This window comes from Sparus aurata, chromosome 17, assembly GCF_900880675.1.
Source record: "Sparus aurata chromosome 17, fSpaAur1.1, whole genome shotgun sequence".
NCBI lineage: Eukaryota > Metazoa > Chordata > Actinopteri > Spariformes > Sparidae > Sparus > Sparus aurata.
The window spans coordinates 15,362,025-15,383,743 of record NC_044203.1 but is presented as its reverse complement, the minus strand read 5'-3'; the positions used below and the strand labels follow the sequence as shown (position 1 = coordinate 15,383,743).

At 37.9% G+C, this 21,719-nt stretch overlaps 1 protein-coding gene across 2 annotated transcripts in view; it reads left to right on the top strand.

Annotated features, from left to right (window-relative positions):
* The window catches only part of adcy2a (adenylate cyclase 2a), a 64,321-nt gene that overhangs the window by 13,514 nt on the left and 29,088 nt on the right, over positions 1-21,719 (top strand). For both annotated transcript variants that reach the window (XM_030393895.1, XM_030393896.1), the window contains exon 3: positions 7,530-7,691. In XM_030393895.1, coding sequence (XP_030249755.1) covers positions 7,530-7,691 — 162 coding nt within the window. The remainder of the gene's footprint in view (positions 1-7,529; positions 7,692-21,719) is intronic.

Genomic DNA, 21,719 nt, shown 5'->3' with positions numbered 1-21,719 from the left:
CAGTTATCCAGGTCATGGTGATGTGTAGTAAGAAAGATACCTGTGATCTCGTAATAAAACAATGAGGAAGTTCAGGAACTGAAGAAGCCTCTTGGATGAAAGGTGAAATGTCCTCAAGAAACCGAAGTCTGGTTGCCTATGATATAGCACTTAGTAAGAGAGATACATTACAAACTGAATGTCAGTACAGTACCCTGTCAGGTGAAAGAAATAGCTCCCATATTCCCCAGCTGGGCTGTGCTCACATACCCACTCTCCCAGAGTTAGTTTGTATACAGTACACTTTCCATTTTCAAACCTGAAATCAATTGCATGCTTATCCTCTCCCCACAAAGCCCTCTGTGTTTGCTGACGGAGGGGAGATGGGCTTATCTGTGTGGTCCAGCCTCCTTCCCTCATTGAGAGATGTCTGGACCCTGCCTCATCTCTTCTTCTCCTTCTCTCTGGCTGTCTCAATCCCTCCGCATTCCTCAGTCTCATACAGTGCATGGATGCACTCACACACTCCTTTTTAAGAATACAGCCAGCCTCATTAGGGTGTAGGACAAAAGACGTGGGGCAAAGGGCAGTTGGGGTGAAGGGAAGAGGCCTTCCAGGTTAAAACTATAAAGATCAGGGTAGGTGGCCGACATTGGACAGGGCCTACAGATAGTTAAGGCACACAAACAGAGGATACAGGGCAGAGAGAGAGATAGAGACAAGCCATTTGCTTAAGTCAGATCGGAGTTTTGGTTCTAGTGAAATAGAAAGGAATAAGTTTTTGTTGCAAAACACTTTAATTAATCTCAGGGATTAAGGTCGACCTGTCTAGACTGATTGTGGAAATTACAAATTTTGGCTGAATGTTCCTAATCTACTGCATTTATTTCTACAAATCGCTACAAATCAATGAAACCGTCTTTTATTCAGATTTAGTGAGTAAAGCTTGAAACCAAAAGAGCATATCTGTTTTAGCAGACACACACACAGCACATGCTCACATAGACATGCACACATACACTCCACATTGTAAATCTAGCCTGTAAACTAATCTCTGCCACAGACAGTAGACTAAAAGCCTGATGTAATCTGACACTCCATCTCTATAATTTGTTTTATGAGCTCTCCTCAGTGTCATTATCAAGGAATTGATTAATGGGCAGAAGCAGAGTTGACTGTAACATGATAGACCACAAAAAAGCTTTGGCCACTTAATTGTCAGAGAGAGGGTCTTTATGTGATCTCCTCGCTGTTTTATTACTACATCAAGTATCAAGTACGCAGGAGATCACAGCAGGTGTCTTTCCCCCCCTGCAGCCGCTCCATTATCCTTGGTACAGTTTCATGATTCACTGACCGCAATGGATTTTAGAGCATTCATTTAGTAAAAAGACTTTCTGCATGTTAAGCAAATGATGTTGCTGTGCTAGATGCCATTTGTCAGACCTTACTTATGAGGAAGTAAGTTGATATTAAAGTGTTTTTCTTCTGAAATGGTGAATGAATGGTCATTTTCTGAACCCTTCACTGAAATGAAAAATCTAAACGATCTGGTGATTATCGGTTTACATTCACTTATTTTTTCTCCTGATTCTTTCATTTCGAGTTTTGTAAACTAACATTGGTGGTTTTAGTACTTGTTGACCCAAGACTGTGATTGTACTCATACATCTTTTTATTTCAAGATTTGTACAAGGCAAAAACAAGGAGCCAGCTGAAGAAAGCTATTTTACCTTTTAGAATCATGTTTTATAATTTATGCAGTAATATTTGTTATTAAACTCCAAAGCAGCTCTTTTAACTGTTGGTTGTACAACCATTGTGTTGAACCTCACGACTCCTTACCTGCCTTCTGGTCACCCCTCTTTAGTTTCTTCTCCTATGCTAGTTACTTAACACACCTCTCAAGCTTTTTTTTGTTTTGTCATTTTTTTATTGTATATTAAGATTACTACTAACCCTTTTTTTTGCCATTTTGTGAATGTTAGTAAATGACAATGGCGTACCTGCCATTTCTGGCTACCGTTTTCTTCCAGCAACCACTTCTCAGTAAACTACCTCACAGACATTTCTGCTCTGCCTGAATGTTTGCAATTGGTTCCTAACTCCTGTTGCCAGCATTGCTGATTTGTGATTTTGTAATGATAAAATAAAACTGTGCCTAATTACACCTAGGTCAGGCAGTGGTGCAGAAAGATTAGAAAACAGGTATTTACCTGGTTGCAGTAATTCAACTAAAAGACCAACATGCAAGAACACAAACAGCGAGTCTAAACAAATGAAGGTTTATATTTATTAGTTTTCAGGGCTGTCCCTAACCCTATTTTTCGACTAAATCACTTTTAGTTTGTCTGTCAACTTTTCCGCAGTTATAAAGGTGGCTCAGTAGACAGTTCTACGTATAACTTCTGTTATGATTTAGTATGTTGGTCATTCTTGCAGATGCAAACTGGTAGGAGCTGCATTGCCATTTTTGTGCATTGCATTGGGAAGCTATTGGTGTCTGCAGTCATGTTAACAGCTTAAGTAGACGTTGAAATGGAAATGCCAGACTGCAGATCTTTAAAGATAAGCTCCCTTGTAAAGGAGGGAGTTATTATGAAGGTTGGTATGAGGGGTTGTACAGTTTGTTGAGTTGTGTTGTGACTAGTAAGTAAAATTGGTGACACAATGCCAAAGCAGCAGTGGCCCCTGCCAGCCCAGACAGATTAATTATTAGACTTGAGGAAGAATTGGTCAGACATTCGATTTGACACAAAAAAGTGGGGTCCCGTGTGCAGGGTAATCATTGTGTGCTTTTGCCCAATGTCAGGGGGCATGAGAGGTTAGGCCTTGCAATGTAAAAGAAAAAAGTCATTACATGTAGTCCAGCAAGCTAGCACTCCCTTTTAGAGAGTAAGAAACACATTGTACACGTCATTGGCTGCTTCGTGGCTTTGAAACAAATTAAAACACTCTTAAAGCCTTCATGGTTTTTCAGTTAAATAATATTTTTATTATGAGGCTTTACAATTTCATATTGAGTGAAATTATATAAGAAGGGTCACTTAATCATTGTGTTTCACTATCTGTTAGTGTCCATATGCTTTTTCCATTAAAGAGGTTCTGTAAAACTTCTGAGTTGTGCTGGAGGCCAGTTGTTAGCGGACCCAATTTCTAGACTAATGTTAGCTATTGTTGCTCCCTGATAGCGGTGCGCAGAAAGGCACTGAAATTAGTATAAAGTTACATCCTTTGGACTGCCACAGAAAATCTGACCTGAGTCCTTCACAAAGAAATCCACAGTCTAGCAGCATTAAACATCTTTTAAAAAATCATCTGCAGGCTTATATAGGCAACTGAAAGAGATGAAGAAAATAATTTTTTTTATGCCATGTACGGCCAGTAAAATTGATTAATACATGTTAATTGTTACAAATTGTTACGTATGCTGCAGTCTTTCAAACCCCTTTTTGGTTGTTTTATATGTGAAATGCCTGTGTCAATTTTTATTTTATTTTAAATGGTCTTATTCATCGTCATTTAAGATATTTTCTATGAGCCATAGGCTCCCTGTGTAAAGGTCCAGGTTCCAGTATGATCTTCCATTTGTCTCCACAGCTCTATATTGACTAAGATTTGAGTCATAAGTGGTAGCTCTCTGAGACTTTGAGACTCAATGAGGTTAAAGCTATTGCATCTTCAAACATGAATGCTGCAGAAGTGTACTTCAGGTGGCATAGAGATTATACATAGTAATATCATCCAGTATAATATACCCAATGCAATTGCCATTTTGTATAGAAACGTAAGAAGATAAAGAAATATGTTTTTTTTGTTTTATTTGGAAAAGTTATACAATTGAAAGAAAAACAGGATTTCATTTGTCCAGAAATAGTCTTCTCACAAGAAATAGGAAAAGATACCTCAGGGTGTTTCTGTTTGCCAGCTCTTGAGAGAATATAATTCTATATAATATTGCATTAGATTAAAAAACATAAGCAGTACTTCTTGTACAGCGGCTTTTAACATAAACTGCCACAATTAAAAGGCCATTGGTGCCATGTTTTTTACCACAGGATCTTTGTTTTAAAAAACAATTTGACATTGTTTCCTGCTCTATAGAGACAGTTGGAAGTAACAGCAGTAACAACCACTACAACTGCAGCTCATCCAAGCATGAGAGAGAAAGAGAGAGAGAGAGACTATGGTGCAACAAATTAGGCTAGGACGGCCGCTGGAGTCTGGTTAATTAAATGGAAACACTGCAATGTGGAACAAAATGACATCACCAAATTTTTACCCTCCACTGTAGATGGAGCACGTTAGTTAACTGAGGGTATGAATATAAAGATTGTATGTTTTAGGAAATTGGTATGGTGTCATTTATAAAGAAATGTCTGGTACCATCTTTCTCACTTCAGCCAAACTACCGCTATAATATTTATTGTAAGTAATCTTAAAAAGTTATTTTTTGGTAACTTTCTATTGTAGCTGGTTTGTTCGAAAACTTTAAAGATGGACCAACTGAAGATGTGAGGTGGTGCCTCACATAATCTTTACTGAAAGGGATTCTTTTTGTCCTGATTGTTTCCTTTCCCCTATGGTGTGATAAATTACTGGCAAAGGATTGCACCTGTTCTGCAGTGTCAGTCATGCAGGAAATTATGGTTAAAGTGATTTATCAGGTTGTACTACTGTACTACTGCCATTATAACAAAAGATCATACTATACTGGTCAGTGACACCAGTTCTCCAGTATGATGGATATGATACAGCCTAAATGATGCTGTATAAACTGTGTAGGCCTAAAGATCAATAGAAGATCAATTGTTTGTGACCTGAACTTGAACAAAGAATATATACATTATATATTATACATATATATATGTTTATATATATTTCAGTGATTATGAGGATGATAACTTGGTGATGATGATAATTGCCAGAGGAGATTTTTAGTATTATTTCATCTTATTGTTTCAATTTACAATCAGAGATTTGTTATTTTTATATAATGAACACATTTTCCTTTGATACTGTACCCTCTTTTTTTAAATCCAAGGTACATTTGTTCTTGTTTTGTAATCATATTGGGGAAATTCTATAATTTCATATTCAAACAAGATCAGTTGTATTGCAGAGTTGTATACTTAAGTGAATTATTACAGGCAATGAAAGCTTCTGCTCACAGACTAGCAGTGTTGTTGTCTGTCTCGGTGCACTAAGCTTTGACTCCAACTCTAAAAGGTTGCTACATTTACTAAGCATTTGACTACTAAGCAAAGTTTATTTTATATATCTAAGGTTAAACATTTAAACTCATCACAATCTCCCAACCCATCGGAGGCAACAACCAACAACTTCTGGTGCAGCCAACCATGCTATTGTTAGAGTAGTATTGTGTCAATGGCTATTGGTTAGAACACATATCCCACATGTGAAGTGCGTAATGGCTGTATTCTCTTCATGCATGTGACATACTCAACAGCTATATAAAGACATTACAACTGTAGTGAAACACTGGTACGATGTCGATATGAGTGTCCACGGATTGTTTTCAGCTTTATTTTGTCTGAGGACCACATGTGTTAAAAAAAAAAAAAAAGTAGGCAAGATTCTGAATGTGACGCACTGCTCATGTCGGTTGTTCATCTGCTGCTCTACGCTGTTTACATGGGTGCCCAAATAAAAGCAAGCCATTCCACCAAGCACATGTGCCGCTCACACAGGTTGTGTTCCCACTCGTGAGTGCATCCTACAAGGTTACTGTGCTACAGCGAAATGTAAAAAGCAAGAATTAAGATAAAAAAAAATACAGCAGCATGTCCTCCTTGTTTTGTTGCACAATATTAAACTACTGTTTGATTAATTTACATCTTAAAAAGATTTAATAAATTGGCTAGACGTGTTTGCTTCTCTTAGGATAAGGCAATCATTGCTAGCACAAGAAATAAAAGCAGGGACACTGTCCCTTGTATGAGGTCTTGAAGAGCTACTACATTAATAACAATGTTAATATGGTTTGAGCATGCTGTCTTTTGACTGTTTTGTTTGAAAAATAATACCTGTTCTCTAGAGTGCTAAATACCGTAGTATTCTTTTTGCTAGAGAAAAAATAATAGTTATCAGAGATGCTGTTTTAAATTTCAGTATGAAGCGTTAACTTTCCTGTTGCATCAAGCTGACCTACACGTTTGTTTCACTTTACTTCTACTCCTCTGTTCTTCAAAGAGCAGCAGTCACCATCTGCTAATGATCATATAGCAACAAAAAGAACATGAAAAAACCTTGCTGAAGTGTCATTAGTGCTGCATTGATTAAACATTGATTAAATGTCCCTTTATTTAGTGTTTTTAAATTAAAGTAATTAAAGTAATAGCTGTAAAGGGCTGTTTATGAATCAAATTGAATAAAGGTTGCATTCGTAACAGTTCCCTTTATGTCTTTCAGTAACCCATATCATTTTGTTTTAACATGTTCACTATTTAACAAATGAACAAGAATGTAAGCAGTCTACAACATATGATCTTAGGCTAATTAGTGAACATATCCTACTTTTATCTGTAATGAAGCAGCAGGAGGTTGGCAAATGCAGAAGCAATTTACTCATTTAAACACAATTTCACCTCAAACATAAATAAAACGTTATCTTAAAGCTCACAGACCATCTTTGATATTTGAGACACAATTTACATTCACTTCCACAGTTAGCCATAAAGAGAGTAGCAGTATTAAATAGTATGTTAGTCTCCCAAGCTTGAACAGAGGAGATACTGTTTTGCCTCATTTTCACTCACTGCCTCTCTCTTGCGCTTTCCTTTCCTCTTTCAATCTTACTTCCCCCTACACCCCAGCCCTGCAAATAACCCAAGAAAGGTTAACTGGCACCTGGCTGCAGCGTGTGAGAACACTGGCCTCTTTCTACCCATGCATGACAGCGGATGAGCTGTTTAACCCCGCAGCAGAAGGCATATTTAAGAGCTGTGTGTCTCTTCTGTGTGTGTGTGTGTTTTTGTGTGTGCATGCATGCGCTCGTGCGTGCGTGTGTGTGTGTGCGTGTGTATGTGTGTGAAGATTGGGGAGAAAGCGTAGCAATCTACATGCTACATCAGAGGCATCAGGTTTTAAGTGTCAGCTAATTGTCCCTTTTTCTGCCTCCTGCAATCAAGGGAGCTTAGGTAAGATAAAGATGCTAAGAATGTAAGGATAGATCGACAAATGTTTAACACCACAAATGTACATGTATTCCTTCCTTTTTCCTTTCCTTTTGTGTCTTTGTCTCTAGCTTCATATTGAATCCCTCCCAAAACATGCAGTTTTTATGTTATTTTTTTATGATGCCACTGATGTAGCTGTGCATAAATAAACTTGACTTTAGTGAGCAGTGTTGGTGGTGTGCAGACTTGATGGGTCATGCTCTTTCTTTCCCCACAGGACTGTCAACACTGATATTTTATTTCTGTCTGTATTTTCTTTTTCTTGTGCATCCATTGCTCTCGCTGTCTTTATGTTCTCTCTCTGCTGTATTCCCCTGCAGGTGTGTCATAAGTGTGTCTCTTTCTCCACAGGTGTCATTCTTCCTGTTCATTGTGTTTGTGGTTTACACCATGCTGCCGTTCTCTATGCGGGACGCTATCATCGCCAGCGTCCTGACCTCCGCCTCTCATACCCTTGTGTTGAGTGTCTGCCTGTCTACCACAGCTGATCACATGGAACCAGTAGTGTGGCAGGTAAGGTGTTCAAACCTAAGTGTGCATTAATGGTAGAGACACGTTGATATACAACAGAACAGACTGTCCACAAAACATGCACTCACATCTGTGTACTTGAACTTAACATAATTTGATATTTAATCAGTATTAATTAGTGACTTGACTAGTGTCTCACAACATCACAGCATATGAAAAAGGACTAGAGAGAAAAAGAACATTCTGATTACAACACTTCCTCATTTCTGTACGGTAAATATGTAACTGTATGCCAGCAGCCAGTTAGCTTAGATTAACAAATGATGAGTTCAGGGGGAAATTGCTAGACTAGCTCTGTCCAAAGGTAACAAAATACATCAAGCATCACCCTTGAAGTTCACTTATTATCATGATTTGCTTTGTTTTATTAGCTTGTATAAAAAACAAAAGCTTTAAAAGGTGACGTGTTACAAGCTGGACTATCACTTGGCCAGGACCGATACCTTCCTGGAGTTGTCCTGATCCTGGCCAAGAAGTAGGAGTTGATTTGACTCCCCAGTGGGCCTGTGTTGTCATTCAGTAGTCATTAGGAAAACAAATACAAGCAGAATGCTTGAGAAACAAAATACAAATAAAATTAATATATTGAATGCATATATGTGTATATATATATATATATATATATATATATATATATATATATATATATATATATATATATATGTATGTGTGTATATATATATATATGTGTGTATATCTATATATATATCTATATATATAGATAGATATATATATGTATATATATATATATATTTATATATATATATATATATACATGTGTGTATATATATGTGTATATATATGTGTGTGTATATTTATATATATATATGTATATATACACATACTCAACTGACTCTTTTACTACACCACTTTACTACATTCACTACACCAAACACACATGAAGCTGCTTCATAGCCTGCAGACACTCATTCTCCTGCTTTAGACAAAGCTTTTACATTTTTTTTTTTGCTACACTATATCCTGCAAGAGTAACCACTGTTGCTTCTTTGTTTTGTTTTATTATCCAGATGGAATCTTAATGGAATTGTTTTTTCCTTCCCATTTTACCATACAGTCTGTATTTTTAGCAAACAAACACATGTGACCTTTAAACTAAAACTAAGTTAGCATAGCAGGTGAGTGATAGAAATTCTAATGTTTTTTCTTTTAAATACTTTATTAAAAGGTCGTCCTCTTTCTAGCAGTATTGCCGTTTTAAGCACAATATGCTGATAGAGACAAACAAATAATATCAGCAAACCAATTATCTGTTGATGCAGACTTTAATTAATTTTAGCTCCTTTAAACCTGATTTCAAGAGTCAGTTGTTGCCAATCTAGTTGTTGCCAGAGGAAACAACATTAATGTAAAAAGCATATCACAAAACACACCTCATTATACTATGGCTCATTTCACAGACTTCCTACATATAAAGTGCTCTACTCTATGCCTTCACTGTGGGTATTTGTTTGTAGATTCTGCTGCTCAAATGCAGTCCGGCTGAATTGTGGCCACACAATAAAGAATTTATCATGAATGGTACAATATTCTCCAGTACAATATGATTGTCATGCTAACATTCTTTGCAGGCTTCGTTTCTTTTTGAAAGGATTCCTCTTAGACTAACAAAATAATGCACATAATGATGGTAAATATTGACCACTTGTGCAAAAAGAGCTCAAGTGGCTGATGATTCTTGCGGCTGTATCTTCACATCCCTCTGTATTCTCTGTCCATAAACCTTCACAAACATTCTCTATTGCATCTGTAAACTGCTTTGATGGCTTGTTATTTCGTCGCAGCCTACTCTTCTTTCATGTGTTACTATAGCATGGGCAAACAGGCATCTGGGATGCCCCGAGCTGTATGTTACATGGTCACTATCTGCCAGCTCCTCTCAGGTCAATTTGCCTGTCAGCACAATTCTCATGGAAATCTGCCAGAGAGGAGTATCCCTTTGTATAAGATTCTCCCTTTTAAAAATATAGGATAGCTTTAGTCAAATGAAGTCATAAAAGGATGATATTACTATGATATTATGCTATTATACGTATATTTGAAGTATATATGGATTAATTACAATATTATCATAATTTAAATATTTCTTGGCTAAACAAAATACATGGATGCATGTTTTCAGATTTCTAATGAGTCTTGTTATCCCAAATGATCTTAAAACTATTAAATGTTCTACTTGTTCCTTTTTTGTGGGGTTTTTGTTTTGATAAGATGTTATACTTTAGTTATAAATAGCTGTGCTATATATAAAGTCAAGGTAGTCTTTAATTTGAAGAATAACACACAGATGACCCAAATGATCTTAAAACTATTAAATGTTCTACTTGTTCCTTTTTTGTGGGGTTTTTGTTTTGATAAGATGTTATACTTTAGTTATAAATAGCTGTGCTATATATAAAGTCAAGGTAGTCTTTAATTTGAAGAATAACACACAGCAAGTTAGTTTAAAGACGAAGATACTGTGAGATTAAAATGTGAAATTAAAATCAAAGACATAAAAATATAGAAGGAAAGTCAAATTAATGAAAATGTCCAGACAAAAAATAACCATAATGATAAGGGTTCTGGAACAGAGGAAATGCCTGGAAAGAAAGGGAAAAGTATCTTCAGATCATTTTTGCAAAGGTATACAAAAAATACATTGAAAGGACACTTCAACTTCTCTTGCTTGTCTTTGTGTTGTGCAACTGAAATGATATGAAATATCTTGGATTTAGGTTAGCGCAATGCTAAGAAATTATAGGTAGAATACTGTAAAGACTAATGTTTGAAGTGGCAGCATTTGATTAAGAATATAGTGAGTCCATGAATGATTGACAAGCAGATATTGAGTTGTTGGTGGCTGTTTTATTTTTTTTGAGGTGACTGTGACAGACATATTAGTAAGGTCTATGTGTGTGTCTAGTAGCCAATGTTGGAAGGAGACAGATTGCTGCTCAATCGGCAGTCAAGATGGCATGCGGTGCTAAATGTGACATTGCCAAGGAATGAAAGGCTCACTAGTAAACACAGACGATGCCAAATCTTTCCTGCTTCATGTTCTGTTATTAGTATTTTATTTGTTGTCAGTGACAGGGATGTTGTTGTTGTTGTTGTTGTTTTGGTTTGATTGTGCTTAGGGCCAAGGCTGTATCTGAGCATGTGTTGAAAAATACATTTTTAAAAAATGACAGTGGTACTAGTAACCAGGTTGGCAAGTCTTTCCTCATTCAAATTGAGGGTTTAAGGACAGAGGATGTCGTTCACTGTACAGGATGCCCACTGAGGCAATGTGATTGTGATTTTGGGCTATATAGATAAAATGTATTTGATTTTAGCCAGGTTATAAATTGCTTAAGTTTTTAAGTTTTTATTTATTTTGTAAATGTCAGTAATTTAAGCACACTATACACAGGGTAAGATAAAAGGCTGTTTGTAGAAACAGGAAGACTGTCCCATGTATAAGTTTAAATTTAAGTGGTGAGCTTATGCCGTTTGACCATTACATCTGGCAGCCTGGCTCTATTTGGTTTGACTCTGTGTGGCAGCCTGGCGTGCATCTTAAACCAATGATACGCTTGTCTTTATTCCCACAGATCTATCGAAGAATCACCACAATGGTACAGTGGTCCGATAATTCAGTTAGAAAACACGTTTCATTTACTATAACTTCTTAAACATAAAAGCCCCCCATAATTCAGTCATTTTAAAGCTTTTATTATGAAGCAGCATTGCAGTAAATGTTGTGTTTTCAGCAGCAGTAACTAAACACGACAAAACAGAAACACAGCAGATGTTTGAAAGTACAATCAGGATGAGAGAAAATTGAAGTTGGTGAATTTTGTAAACCTCAATATATTTATATTTATACAATTATTAGGGGGCCAAGCCTGAGGGGCCGAGGACCAGCGGCGCTAGGAACCCTATTGTAATTGTAAAGATTTGTATTTTTATTTTTCTCCGGCTAAAAGTGGTGCTGCAGGCTAAACCATGAAAGGGAGGGCGGTGCAATTTGGACAGTTGGTCCAGACCCCTGCGAATATCTCAGACACAAAAAGTACATATATCCGCCTGCAGGGGGCGCTATAACCTAGGCCAACACGTTTTTGCCTATAACTCCCAAACTGTATGTCGTACATTCAAAAACCTGGTATCCCCAGATTCCCTGAATGGAGCTGAATCATTTTGCGATTGGCCACGCCCACTTCCGGTTAGAACGTTTTTTCGCAAACTCGCAAAAACTGGAAAACCTACTTTTTCAAACTTCTCCTTGGGATTTTGTCCGATCTGCGTGAAACTTGGCATGTACACTCTTCAGCTCGATCTGATCTAAAGTTATTAAAAGCTTGCTTGGTCAAAAAATGCGCAAATTATTCACGAACAAATTTCTGTAGCTAGCTATAAAAATTTAAACTGTTTGATATCTCAGTCAAACTAAATACTGTGAACACTAGGGGGCGCTGAAAATATGGGAAGTTTATATCTCTTGAACAGCTACACCGATTTTTACGAAATTTGATCGGTATGATGTAGGGCCAATCCTGAGGCTATATCTTGAAGGTGGTTATGACTGCTCAATGTGGGCGTGGCTTATTACAACATAAACAACAAACATTAATTTCAGCCAAACTATTATGCTGAGAGCTTTGAAATTTATATGGTACAGATAGAATAGGGCACAGTTCTTCCATACCAAAAATTTCACATGTACTCCAGTAGGTGGCGCTATAATGGATGCAATCGCATTTTTGCCTGTAACTTCCACATTTTAAATAACACATCCGCAAACCTTATATCCATATGTTTCCTGAATAGAGCTGGGTTTTCTGACATAGGACACGGCCACTTCTGCTACACATTTCGTTCGCTAAATCGCCACATATGCAAAACCTACTTTTGGGCGTGTCTTATTAGAAGACAAAAAACACCAAACATTAATTTCAGCCGAACTATTATGCTGAGAGCTTTGAAATTTATATGGTAGATATAGAATAGGTAACAGTTCTTCCATACCAAAAATTGCACACGTGCTCCACTAGGTGGTGCTATAATGGATGCAATTGCGTTTTTGTAACTTCCACATTTCAAATAACACATTTGGAAACCTTATATCCATATGTTCCTGAACACAGCTGGGTTTTCTGACATAGGACACGACCACTTCTGCTGCAAATTTCTTTCGCTAAATCGCCACATATGCAAAACCTACTTTTTCCAACTCCTCCTTGGGATTTTGTCCGATCTGCGTGAAACTTGGCACGTACACTCTTCAGCTGGATCTCATCTAAAGTTATCAAAATAATTTTGCTCGGTTAAAAAATGTGCAACTTATTAACGAACAAATTTCTGTAGCTAGCTATAAAAATGTAAACTCTTTGATATCTCGGTCAAACTAAATGCTATTAACACCAAATTTGAGATCCTTGGTTGCCATGAGACTGAGAAGGGATGAGCCGAATTTGGCGAATTTTGGCCACTAAGGGGCGCTAAAAATATGGGAACTTTATATCTCTTGAACGGCTACACCGATTTTTACGAAATTTGGTCGTATGATGTAGGGCCAATCCTGAGGCCATATCTTGAAGGTGGTCATGACTGGTCAATGTGGGCGTGGCTTATTACAACAAATCCAAATCGGCACACATTCAGCCTTTTGCACTTCCAGTGCACTTCCCATTACAGCGAATACCACGGCTCAGACGTTGGCCTGTGTCCTCACTTTTACCCCAAGCCCGTCATCCTTTGGGGCCACCTTCCGTGGGCTCTGTGGTGCGTGGTGTCCGAGTCGCAGAACAATTAGCAGAACTGCTTATCGCAATGTTGCATTTGTATATGATTTTTGCTTCAAAAAGATGAAGTTCTTTAAATTGCAACATTTTGATTTGCTGGATTAGCTGTTATTTGATTAATGGCTCCTCAGTTGTTTTTTCTGGAATAATTGGATTATATTTCCTAATGTGAAAATATGGAATTACATGTACTTATTATTATTATTATTATTATTGTTGTTGTTGTTATGATAATAATAATAATGATAATAATAATAATAAAAACAATACATTTTATTTATAAGTGCCTTTCAGGTCACCCAAGGACACTTTTTAGAAACATAACAAAAGACACACCAGTCAAACAACAAAATGAAGTAAACAAATAAAGTATAGATAAAACAAATAATAAAAGCATTACAAATCATCAGGGAAAGCACATTTTAAAAGGTGTGTCTTCATTTATGATTTAAAAGAAGTAATAGATGTGCACTGGCGCAAACTGTGGGGTAGAGCATTCCACAGTGTGGGGCCAGCCACACTGAAGGTCCTGTCACCCATTGTGTGTAGTCTGGAGAGGTAAATGGAGAGGAGATGTGCATAGGAGGAACGTATTGTATGAGGTTGCGTGTAGGGGTCAAGAAGACAGGATAGGTAGGGAGGCACCAGGCCATGAAGACATTTAAAAACCAGGAGATGTGCATAGGAGGAACGTATTGTATGAGGTTGCGTGTATGGGTCAAGAAGACAGGATAGGTAGGGAGGCACCAGGCCATGAAGACATTTAAAAACCAGGAGAAGTGCTTTAATAGCAGTGTTGGGCACGTTACTTTAAAAAAGTAATTAGTTATAGTTACTAGTTACTTCTTCCAAAAAGTAACTGAGATAGTAATGGAATTACTCCACTATAAAAGTAACTAGTCACCAGGAAAAGTAACTATTGCATTACTTTTAATTATTCCCCCTTTTGAGCTCGGCATTGATTTTAGCATACTCGAAATCCATGTATTTAGAAAATGTCTTTCTGCATGGTGGACCGACACCTATTCTCCCTGATATTTTTGCTAGTGAGTGCTCTGAAGGAGTCTGAGTCAGCTGTTGATAACAGGAGCATGTTCTCAACAACAAACCTGCCTTTCATTGCATTCAGTTCAGTCTGTGTCAAGTTTTTGTGAAGCTGGAGCAGAATAATCCAGCTGTTGCTGCTCGAACGGCTCCGTGTCCTTCTTTGTTAGCGGCGCTCACGTTAACCACACCTGGCCTGCTGTCATCATCAACAGTGTCAACAACGGTGTTTTTTGCCACCAGATTTGTAGAAGCGTGTGCCGTTGAGAGATGATTCATTAGATAAGAGTTGCTTTCAACGGAAGTAGGCAAAGGAGATTAAAGTAGTGTCTGTACTCCCACTCTTACGGTAACTTTCCCTCCGGACTCGCCATTGCTGCAGCTCACCTCTGCTAGTTTGTGTGTGCGAGGCTGCTGTGTGCGTGTGTGGTTTGTCTGTAAACTGAACACTGCCTCTGATTGGCTAACAAACTCTCACTCTACCTTAGAGAGCCAATCACCATCACTTATGCGGTTGTCCCGCCCCTCCCTCCTTCCTCGCCAAGCAAAAAAAAATAATGAAATAAAACAGCTCTGCAGCTCCGGTGGCTGAGAGCCAAGTCGGATGACAACAGCTTCAATGAGCAGCTTCAGTTTGTAACGCGCCACATTTAATACGGTAGCGGCGTTGTAACGATGGAAATAGTAATTAGTTAGATTATCCATTACTGAAAAAAGTAACGCCGTTAGTAACGCCGTTTATTGTAACGCTGTTATTCCCACCACTGTTTAATTAAAAGTGATCCGATATTGGACTGGGAGCCAGTGCAAGTGCCGAAGGGTTGGGGTGATGTGTTCCCAGGACCAGGTGTGAGTGAGGACTCTGGCAGTTGAGTTTTGGACATACTGACGTTTTTTAATCTGTTTGAAGTGTTTGTGTGTGCCTACTGTATATTTGTGCTTTTGTTTGCACCTGTGTAAATATGTGTCAGGTGGAGTGTATTTCTTTGGCAATATGCCGGCCCAACCTTTTGTGTTGGGTGAGGCTCTGGCTTAGATCCTACTTTTCAGAGCAGCGAGGTTGGTTGAAAGGATGCTGTAAGGGTAAATACTGGACGGCAACTATGAAAACCTCTCCTGCTTTTGCTGATGGATTTGTTGCACTGCAGCACACAGTTCAATCAGTTGCCAAATTGGCTGATACTCTTTTTGGCCTTATAATGGTGTTATCTGACTTGTTTAGCCTTCCTGGTAATTGCTCTGGTTGGACAATGAGTTGTTGTTTTTTTTGTTTGTTGTTGCTGTAATTTGTCTAGAGAGTGCTAAAGTAAATTGTCTAAGCCAGTAGCATGATCACTTTAAATGACAAGGCTAAGGATAGACAGTGCATGCAATGTGTATATTTAATAATTTCTTATTAAGATTTGTGTTTTTTTTAGAGCAAGAGACTTACAGTAGCACTCTTAATTGGTCCCCTTACTGTTTGGGTGTTGTAAAAAACAAACTATATTTAATTAATTTAGCCCTCAAAATATAAAAAGAAAATTCAAATAACTTTTTTTTGTCTAACCAACAAGTCAAAAACCCACAGGCATATCCTTATTTTGAGTAGCTGACCTGTTATTTTGCCTGCACTCCCAGCTGAATGTGTCTCTGAATGCATTTTAATTAGTTGCTTGCAGAGCTAGAAATGTAAAGGTCACTGGTTTAGATACTGTAATCTGCTGGGACGAATTTGGCAAAGAAGATTAATGGGAAATTCTGTTCTATGCCTGATACAACGGCTGTTGTTAAGAGGCACTTACATCTTGAAGACTGCCACAAAAAAGGACAATAATCTCCCCAGTTATCCTTCGAGCTGTTGTTTATGCACACATGTGCTAAGCCTAAAACTGTTTCAGTAATCATTCCCTGCCCAATAATGTTGTCTTTGTCTGCCTGCTTGACCGGAAAGGATAACTGCTCATTTAATCCCTTGTGGACATAAGATAACACATTGCTAAAGTAAAGCATGGAAGACATTTAAAAGAACATTTGACATGTTCTGTCTTTCAGTGAGATGGAAAGAACATTTATACCACTCTTAATACTATTCACTGAATGTGAAGCTACCACCAGCAGCCAGTGTATCTACTGTTTGCCTAGCAGCTTCACAGTCATGACAAGACTACAGGTCGGACTGTACCAAGCCACAGGATGACACATAACACTCTAAAACACCACAACATTTTGTTTGTACACTTTGAGTGTTCAACAAATGACAGAACTGAAAACATAATGTGGTAATCAGTAAAGCTTTTGAGGTCTTGGTTGACACATTTTGTTACCTTTTATACAGAGTCAGACTAGCCACCAACCCACACACCAGTCTCTAAGCTAAAGAGCTTCTGGCTTTAATACACATGTGCACTCACACATGCAGGCACATACACTGATGCACATACTCATGAATTAGTAGCATGATGTTTTTTATTTCACTTAAATTTCAGACCATGTTAATGTTTCAGACTCAGTAAACAGTGTGTAGAAGGAACCAACAGTCTATTCTGTAGCTTTATGTAAGTCAGCTTTTTAAATGTCCACACTAGTGAGCATACAAACTGCCCAGGGGGTAATAAATGAGAAAGAGCCATGCTGACATCTCCACTTCCTCATGTCCATTAATCTTTACAGTGCTGGCTTATTGAAGTGTTAATGAACTGGCTCATATGCTTAAGAGGTGGAAGCCCTCTGTTGGGTCTCTCATGTGCATATAACATTTAGAAATATTTAGTTCTACTTTTTCTTGCATGGAGTGTGTACAACAGTGCTGCATTGTTGAATTGGTATTTTTTCTAAAACTATGTTCTTTGTAACTAAACCATGACAATTAATCAAATGAAAACTCAACATAAAAATACTTATTATTCTTACACACAATATTTTCCGCAGTTGAATGCTCGGTAAGGATAAAACATGGATTCTGTTACAGAGGACTCTAATTTCCAGGTCACAATTCTCATTCACTCTCTGTGCCTCACAGCAATACTGAAGATTAATTAGGTCACCTTTCCTGTTTTTTTGTCACAACCTCCCCCTTCTGACCAAAAACAACTGTCAATGGCAATTTTTGGCAGTGCTGTGATAAATTATTGATGACTTAACCGTCAATTAATAACACTATTTTAGCCTCATCTGATAGACTGTCACATAGACTCTGTGGTAGCAGCTGTTGCATATTACATATATCACCTGTACCTGAGCTCTAGGGCTTCATTCGAATCCAAATTAAGGTTTTTTACTTTTGCTGACTTAACATTTAACTTTCAGTGGTTTCTCATTTCTCGTCTTCTTAATTTGAAAATTGAGACTCGAGATATTACAGAATACATGTTTTTATTGTGTCAACAAGAACTTAGGTTTCCTGCTACACTTCTTTCTTGAGAATTGTTCATTTTCTTATTTTCTGCTTAATAAGAGGGGATATATGTACAATGCTGTGTAATTGATGCGTACTTTATATTAAATTGATCAAGAAAACACATCTGCTGGATGTCTGTTGCTGACAGGTCATGCGAACAAAATTCACCTTCACACTGATCTTAGATAGTTGTTTTCCTCTACACATAACAGCCATGATAGCCTGCCTAGGGTTAAACTCTCTCATTTAGATAAACCCAGAATTCACCGGCGGGGCTCAAAGCCCTTTGCAGACCATCCTCACCTAACCCCAACGTTATCTGTAATTGGGTCCCAGTGAGGTATGGATGGTTCACACAGTAAGCCAATTCACACAGCTGACCTTTGAGATGGCCTGGATTGCTGTCAGAGTCTTGTCTAACAGATGTCAGCTATTAGAGTAGCACCCGGAATGTAACTGAATGTAATCTCTTGAGCTGCTGAAAAACTTTCTGAATGATGGCAGCTGTATTTTAGGATGTGTTTTCTTTTTTAAATACTTTTTCTAGCACATCTGAAAAATATCAGAATCAGATTTTTTAACCTCTACCCGAAACAGCCAAAAAAGAGTAGTAATCTACCAAACTGCACTCAGGCTCCTCTACCAGATGTTTCAGGCTCACAAAGCGCGAATGAATAGGTAGCTGAATAAATTCTCAATTAAATATGATGCTTATTTAAAGAAGATTTTAAAATATTCCATACGATGTATGGGCTGCTAAAAACCCCTTTAGAAAGCAGCTTACAAAGGCTCTAGTAAATCATTTCATCTACCGAACTCTGCATAAACTCAGTGATATGACACTGTTCTGTGGCACAAAGTTCAGACTTGTTTGTCAGACTTTCCATAGAAATAAACAAATGTGAACTAAGCCAGGTTTGTAAATGTAATGCCTTTAATTTAGAAAAAAAATAACTCAGATTGTGTGTCTTCTTTCAGTGTTTGGAAATGTTCATAGAGGAGACAATAAATTGAGTGGACAGCAAGAGGCACGTCTGTCCCAAATACAGTGAATAAATGTGAACATAAACCCTGCCAGCAGTGCACATTCATGCACATAGCCTCTGCCCCTGATGTTTGCTTTTGTCAAACATAAAGGGGAACCAGGTAGATTGTTGCTGTATTCACAGTGCTAAATACATTCATCTGATATATATTTAGAACAGCATTTTTGTCTGAACATCCAATCCTGTTTTCTCAGTAAGGATGCTGTATACGGCTGTACCCTTAGTATGAGTTTGTTGTTGGTTGTTAATTGTTTTATAGGTATTGCATGCTCTAGGTCCTGGTTATGGAACACTTTTTGATTTGTGCTGATGTGTGATCAGTCTTTTGTTATTCAAGAAAGAGCTGCAGGAAGTGACCTGTCTGCACTATTAGCAAAAGGAAACTATATTAGCACTGTTGCTGTTAGCATTTAGTTAGTATTTTAGAATAATACACTACCAGTCAGAAGTTTGGACACAACTTCTCATTTAATGTTTTTTTCTTTATTTTCATGACTATTTACATTGTAGATTCTCACTGAAGGTATCAGAACCATGAATGAACACATATGAAATTATATAGTAAACAAAAACGTGTGAAATAACTCAAAACATGTTTTATATTTTAGATTCTTCAAAATAGCCAGCCTTTGCTTTTTGCACACTCTTGGCATTCTCTCAATGAGCTTCATGAGGTAGTCACCTGAAATGGTTTTCCAACAGTCTTGAAGGAGTTCCAAGAGATGCTGAGCACTTGTTGGCCCTTTTGCCTTCACTCTGCAGTCCATCTAATCCCAAATCATCTCAATTGGGTTTAGGTCAGGTGACTGTGGAGGCCAAGTCATCTGGCGCAGCACTCCATCACTCTCCTTCTCGGTCAAACAGCCCTTACACAGCCTGGAGGTGTGTTTGGGGTCATTGTCCTGTTGAAAAAATAAATGATGGTCCATCTAAACGCAATGCAGAAATCCCTAACAGTGTCATCAGCAAAGCACCCCCACACCATCACACCCCCTCCTCCATGCTTCATGGTGGGAACCATGCATGTAGAGACCATCCATTCACCTTGTCTGCGTCGCACAAAGACAGGGCGGTTGGAACCAAAGATCTCAAATTTGGACTCATCAGAAGCACAGATTTCCACTGATCTAATGTCTATTCCTTGTATTTCTTGGTCCAAACAAACCTCTTCTGCTGGTTGCTTTTCCTTAGTAGTGGTTTTTTAGCAGCTTTTTGACCATAAAGGCCTGATTCACGCAGTCTCCTCTGAACAGTTGATGTAGAGATGTGTCTTCTACTACTAGAACTCTGTGTGGCATTCATCTGGGCTCTAATCTGAGGTGCTGTTAACTCGCGATTTTTGGGGCTGGTGACTCGGATGAACTTATCCTCAGCAGCAGAGGTGACTCTTGGTCTTCCTCTCCTGGGGTTGTCCTCATGTGAGCCAGTTTCATTGTGCCCTTGGGGACACATTCAATGTTTTTGCACATTATCTGGACTTACTGACCTTCAGTTCTTAAAGTAATGATGGACTGTCATTTCTCTTTACTTAGCTGATTGGTTCTTGCCATAATATGAATTCTAACAGTTGTCAAATAGGGCTGTCAGCTGTGTACCAGCCTGACTTCTGCACAACACAACTGATGGTCCCAACCCCATTAAGAAGGCAAGAAATTCCACAAATGAACCCTGACAAGGCACATCTGTGAAGTGAAAACCATTTCAGGTGACTACATCATGAAGCTCATTGAGAGAAGGCCAAGGTTTTGCAGCGCTGTCAACAAAGCAAAGGGTGGATACTTTGAGGAATCTAAAATATGAAACATATTTAGAGTTCTTTCACACTTTTTTGCTTACTACATAATTCCATATGTGTTGATTCATAGTTTTGATGCCTTCAGTGAGAATCTACAATGTAAATAGTCATAAAAATAAAGAAAAAACAATGATTGAAAATAAAAATTAAATGAGAAGGTGTGTCCAAACTTTTGACTGGTAGTGTAAGTGCAGATTGTCTGTGGGAAGTAAAGTTAATTACAGGCTTAATGTGTGTGTATTTGTACCTGTCTTGTCTGGCTTGCAGCTATAGAATAGATAAAAAAGAAAATATTCATTAATGTGGATTTTCTAACAAAAACAAATTGTTCTTCATGCAAAAGGTCACAGGCTTATTCTCTGTGTGCTTTAATGTAAATCTGTTGTGCACATTTACGTCAAAAGAGAGGGCAAATTGAAATGGTCAGTGTGTTAATAAGGTTGCCATCATGCTGGAAAGAAAGAGCCTGTGAGTCAAAGGAAAACCGGGGAGAATGAGACGCGGCAGGCAGAAATGAGAGGATGGAACAGGCCTGCGAGTGAAAGAGTGAAGGACAGGACAAAAATTTTCTTTTCTAAAATGCAATACTAGAGACCATTAAATTGTCCATTTGCTTTATATTGCAAAATATTGAGCACAAGGTTATTTGGTCCTCCTGGGTCTTTGTACATTACCTGTTATCACTGGGCCACATCCTATAATATTGGTTTCTCTAATGGAGCTTTCTGTTTAGTCCTGCCAGAGATGCATGAAATGTGAATGAAAATCAAACACTTTTTTGAAATTAGAATAAGCAGAAGAGACTGCACATTTCACAGATCATAATTTCAACTCTGTATATAGTGAAGAGCCTTTAGTCGTATGTCATATAATAACAACAGTTTCTTGTTGTGTAGTCTCTGCCATTATAGTGGGACAGTGCATGGCAGGGACAACTGTCCTTGGACATAAGCTTCTTGT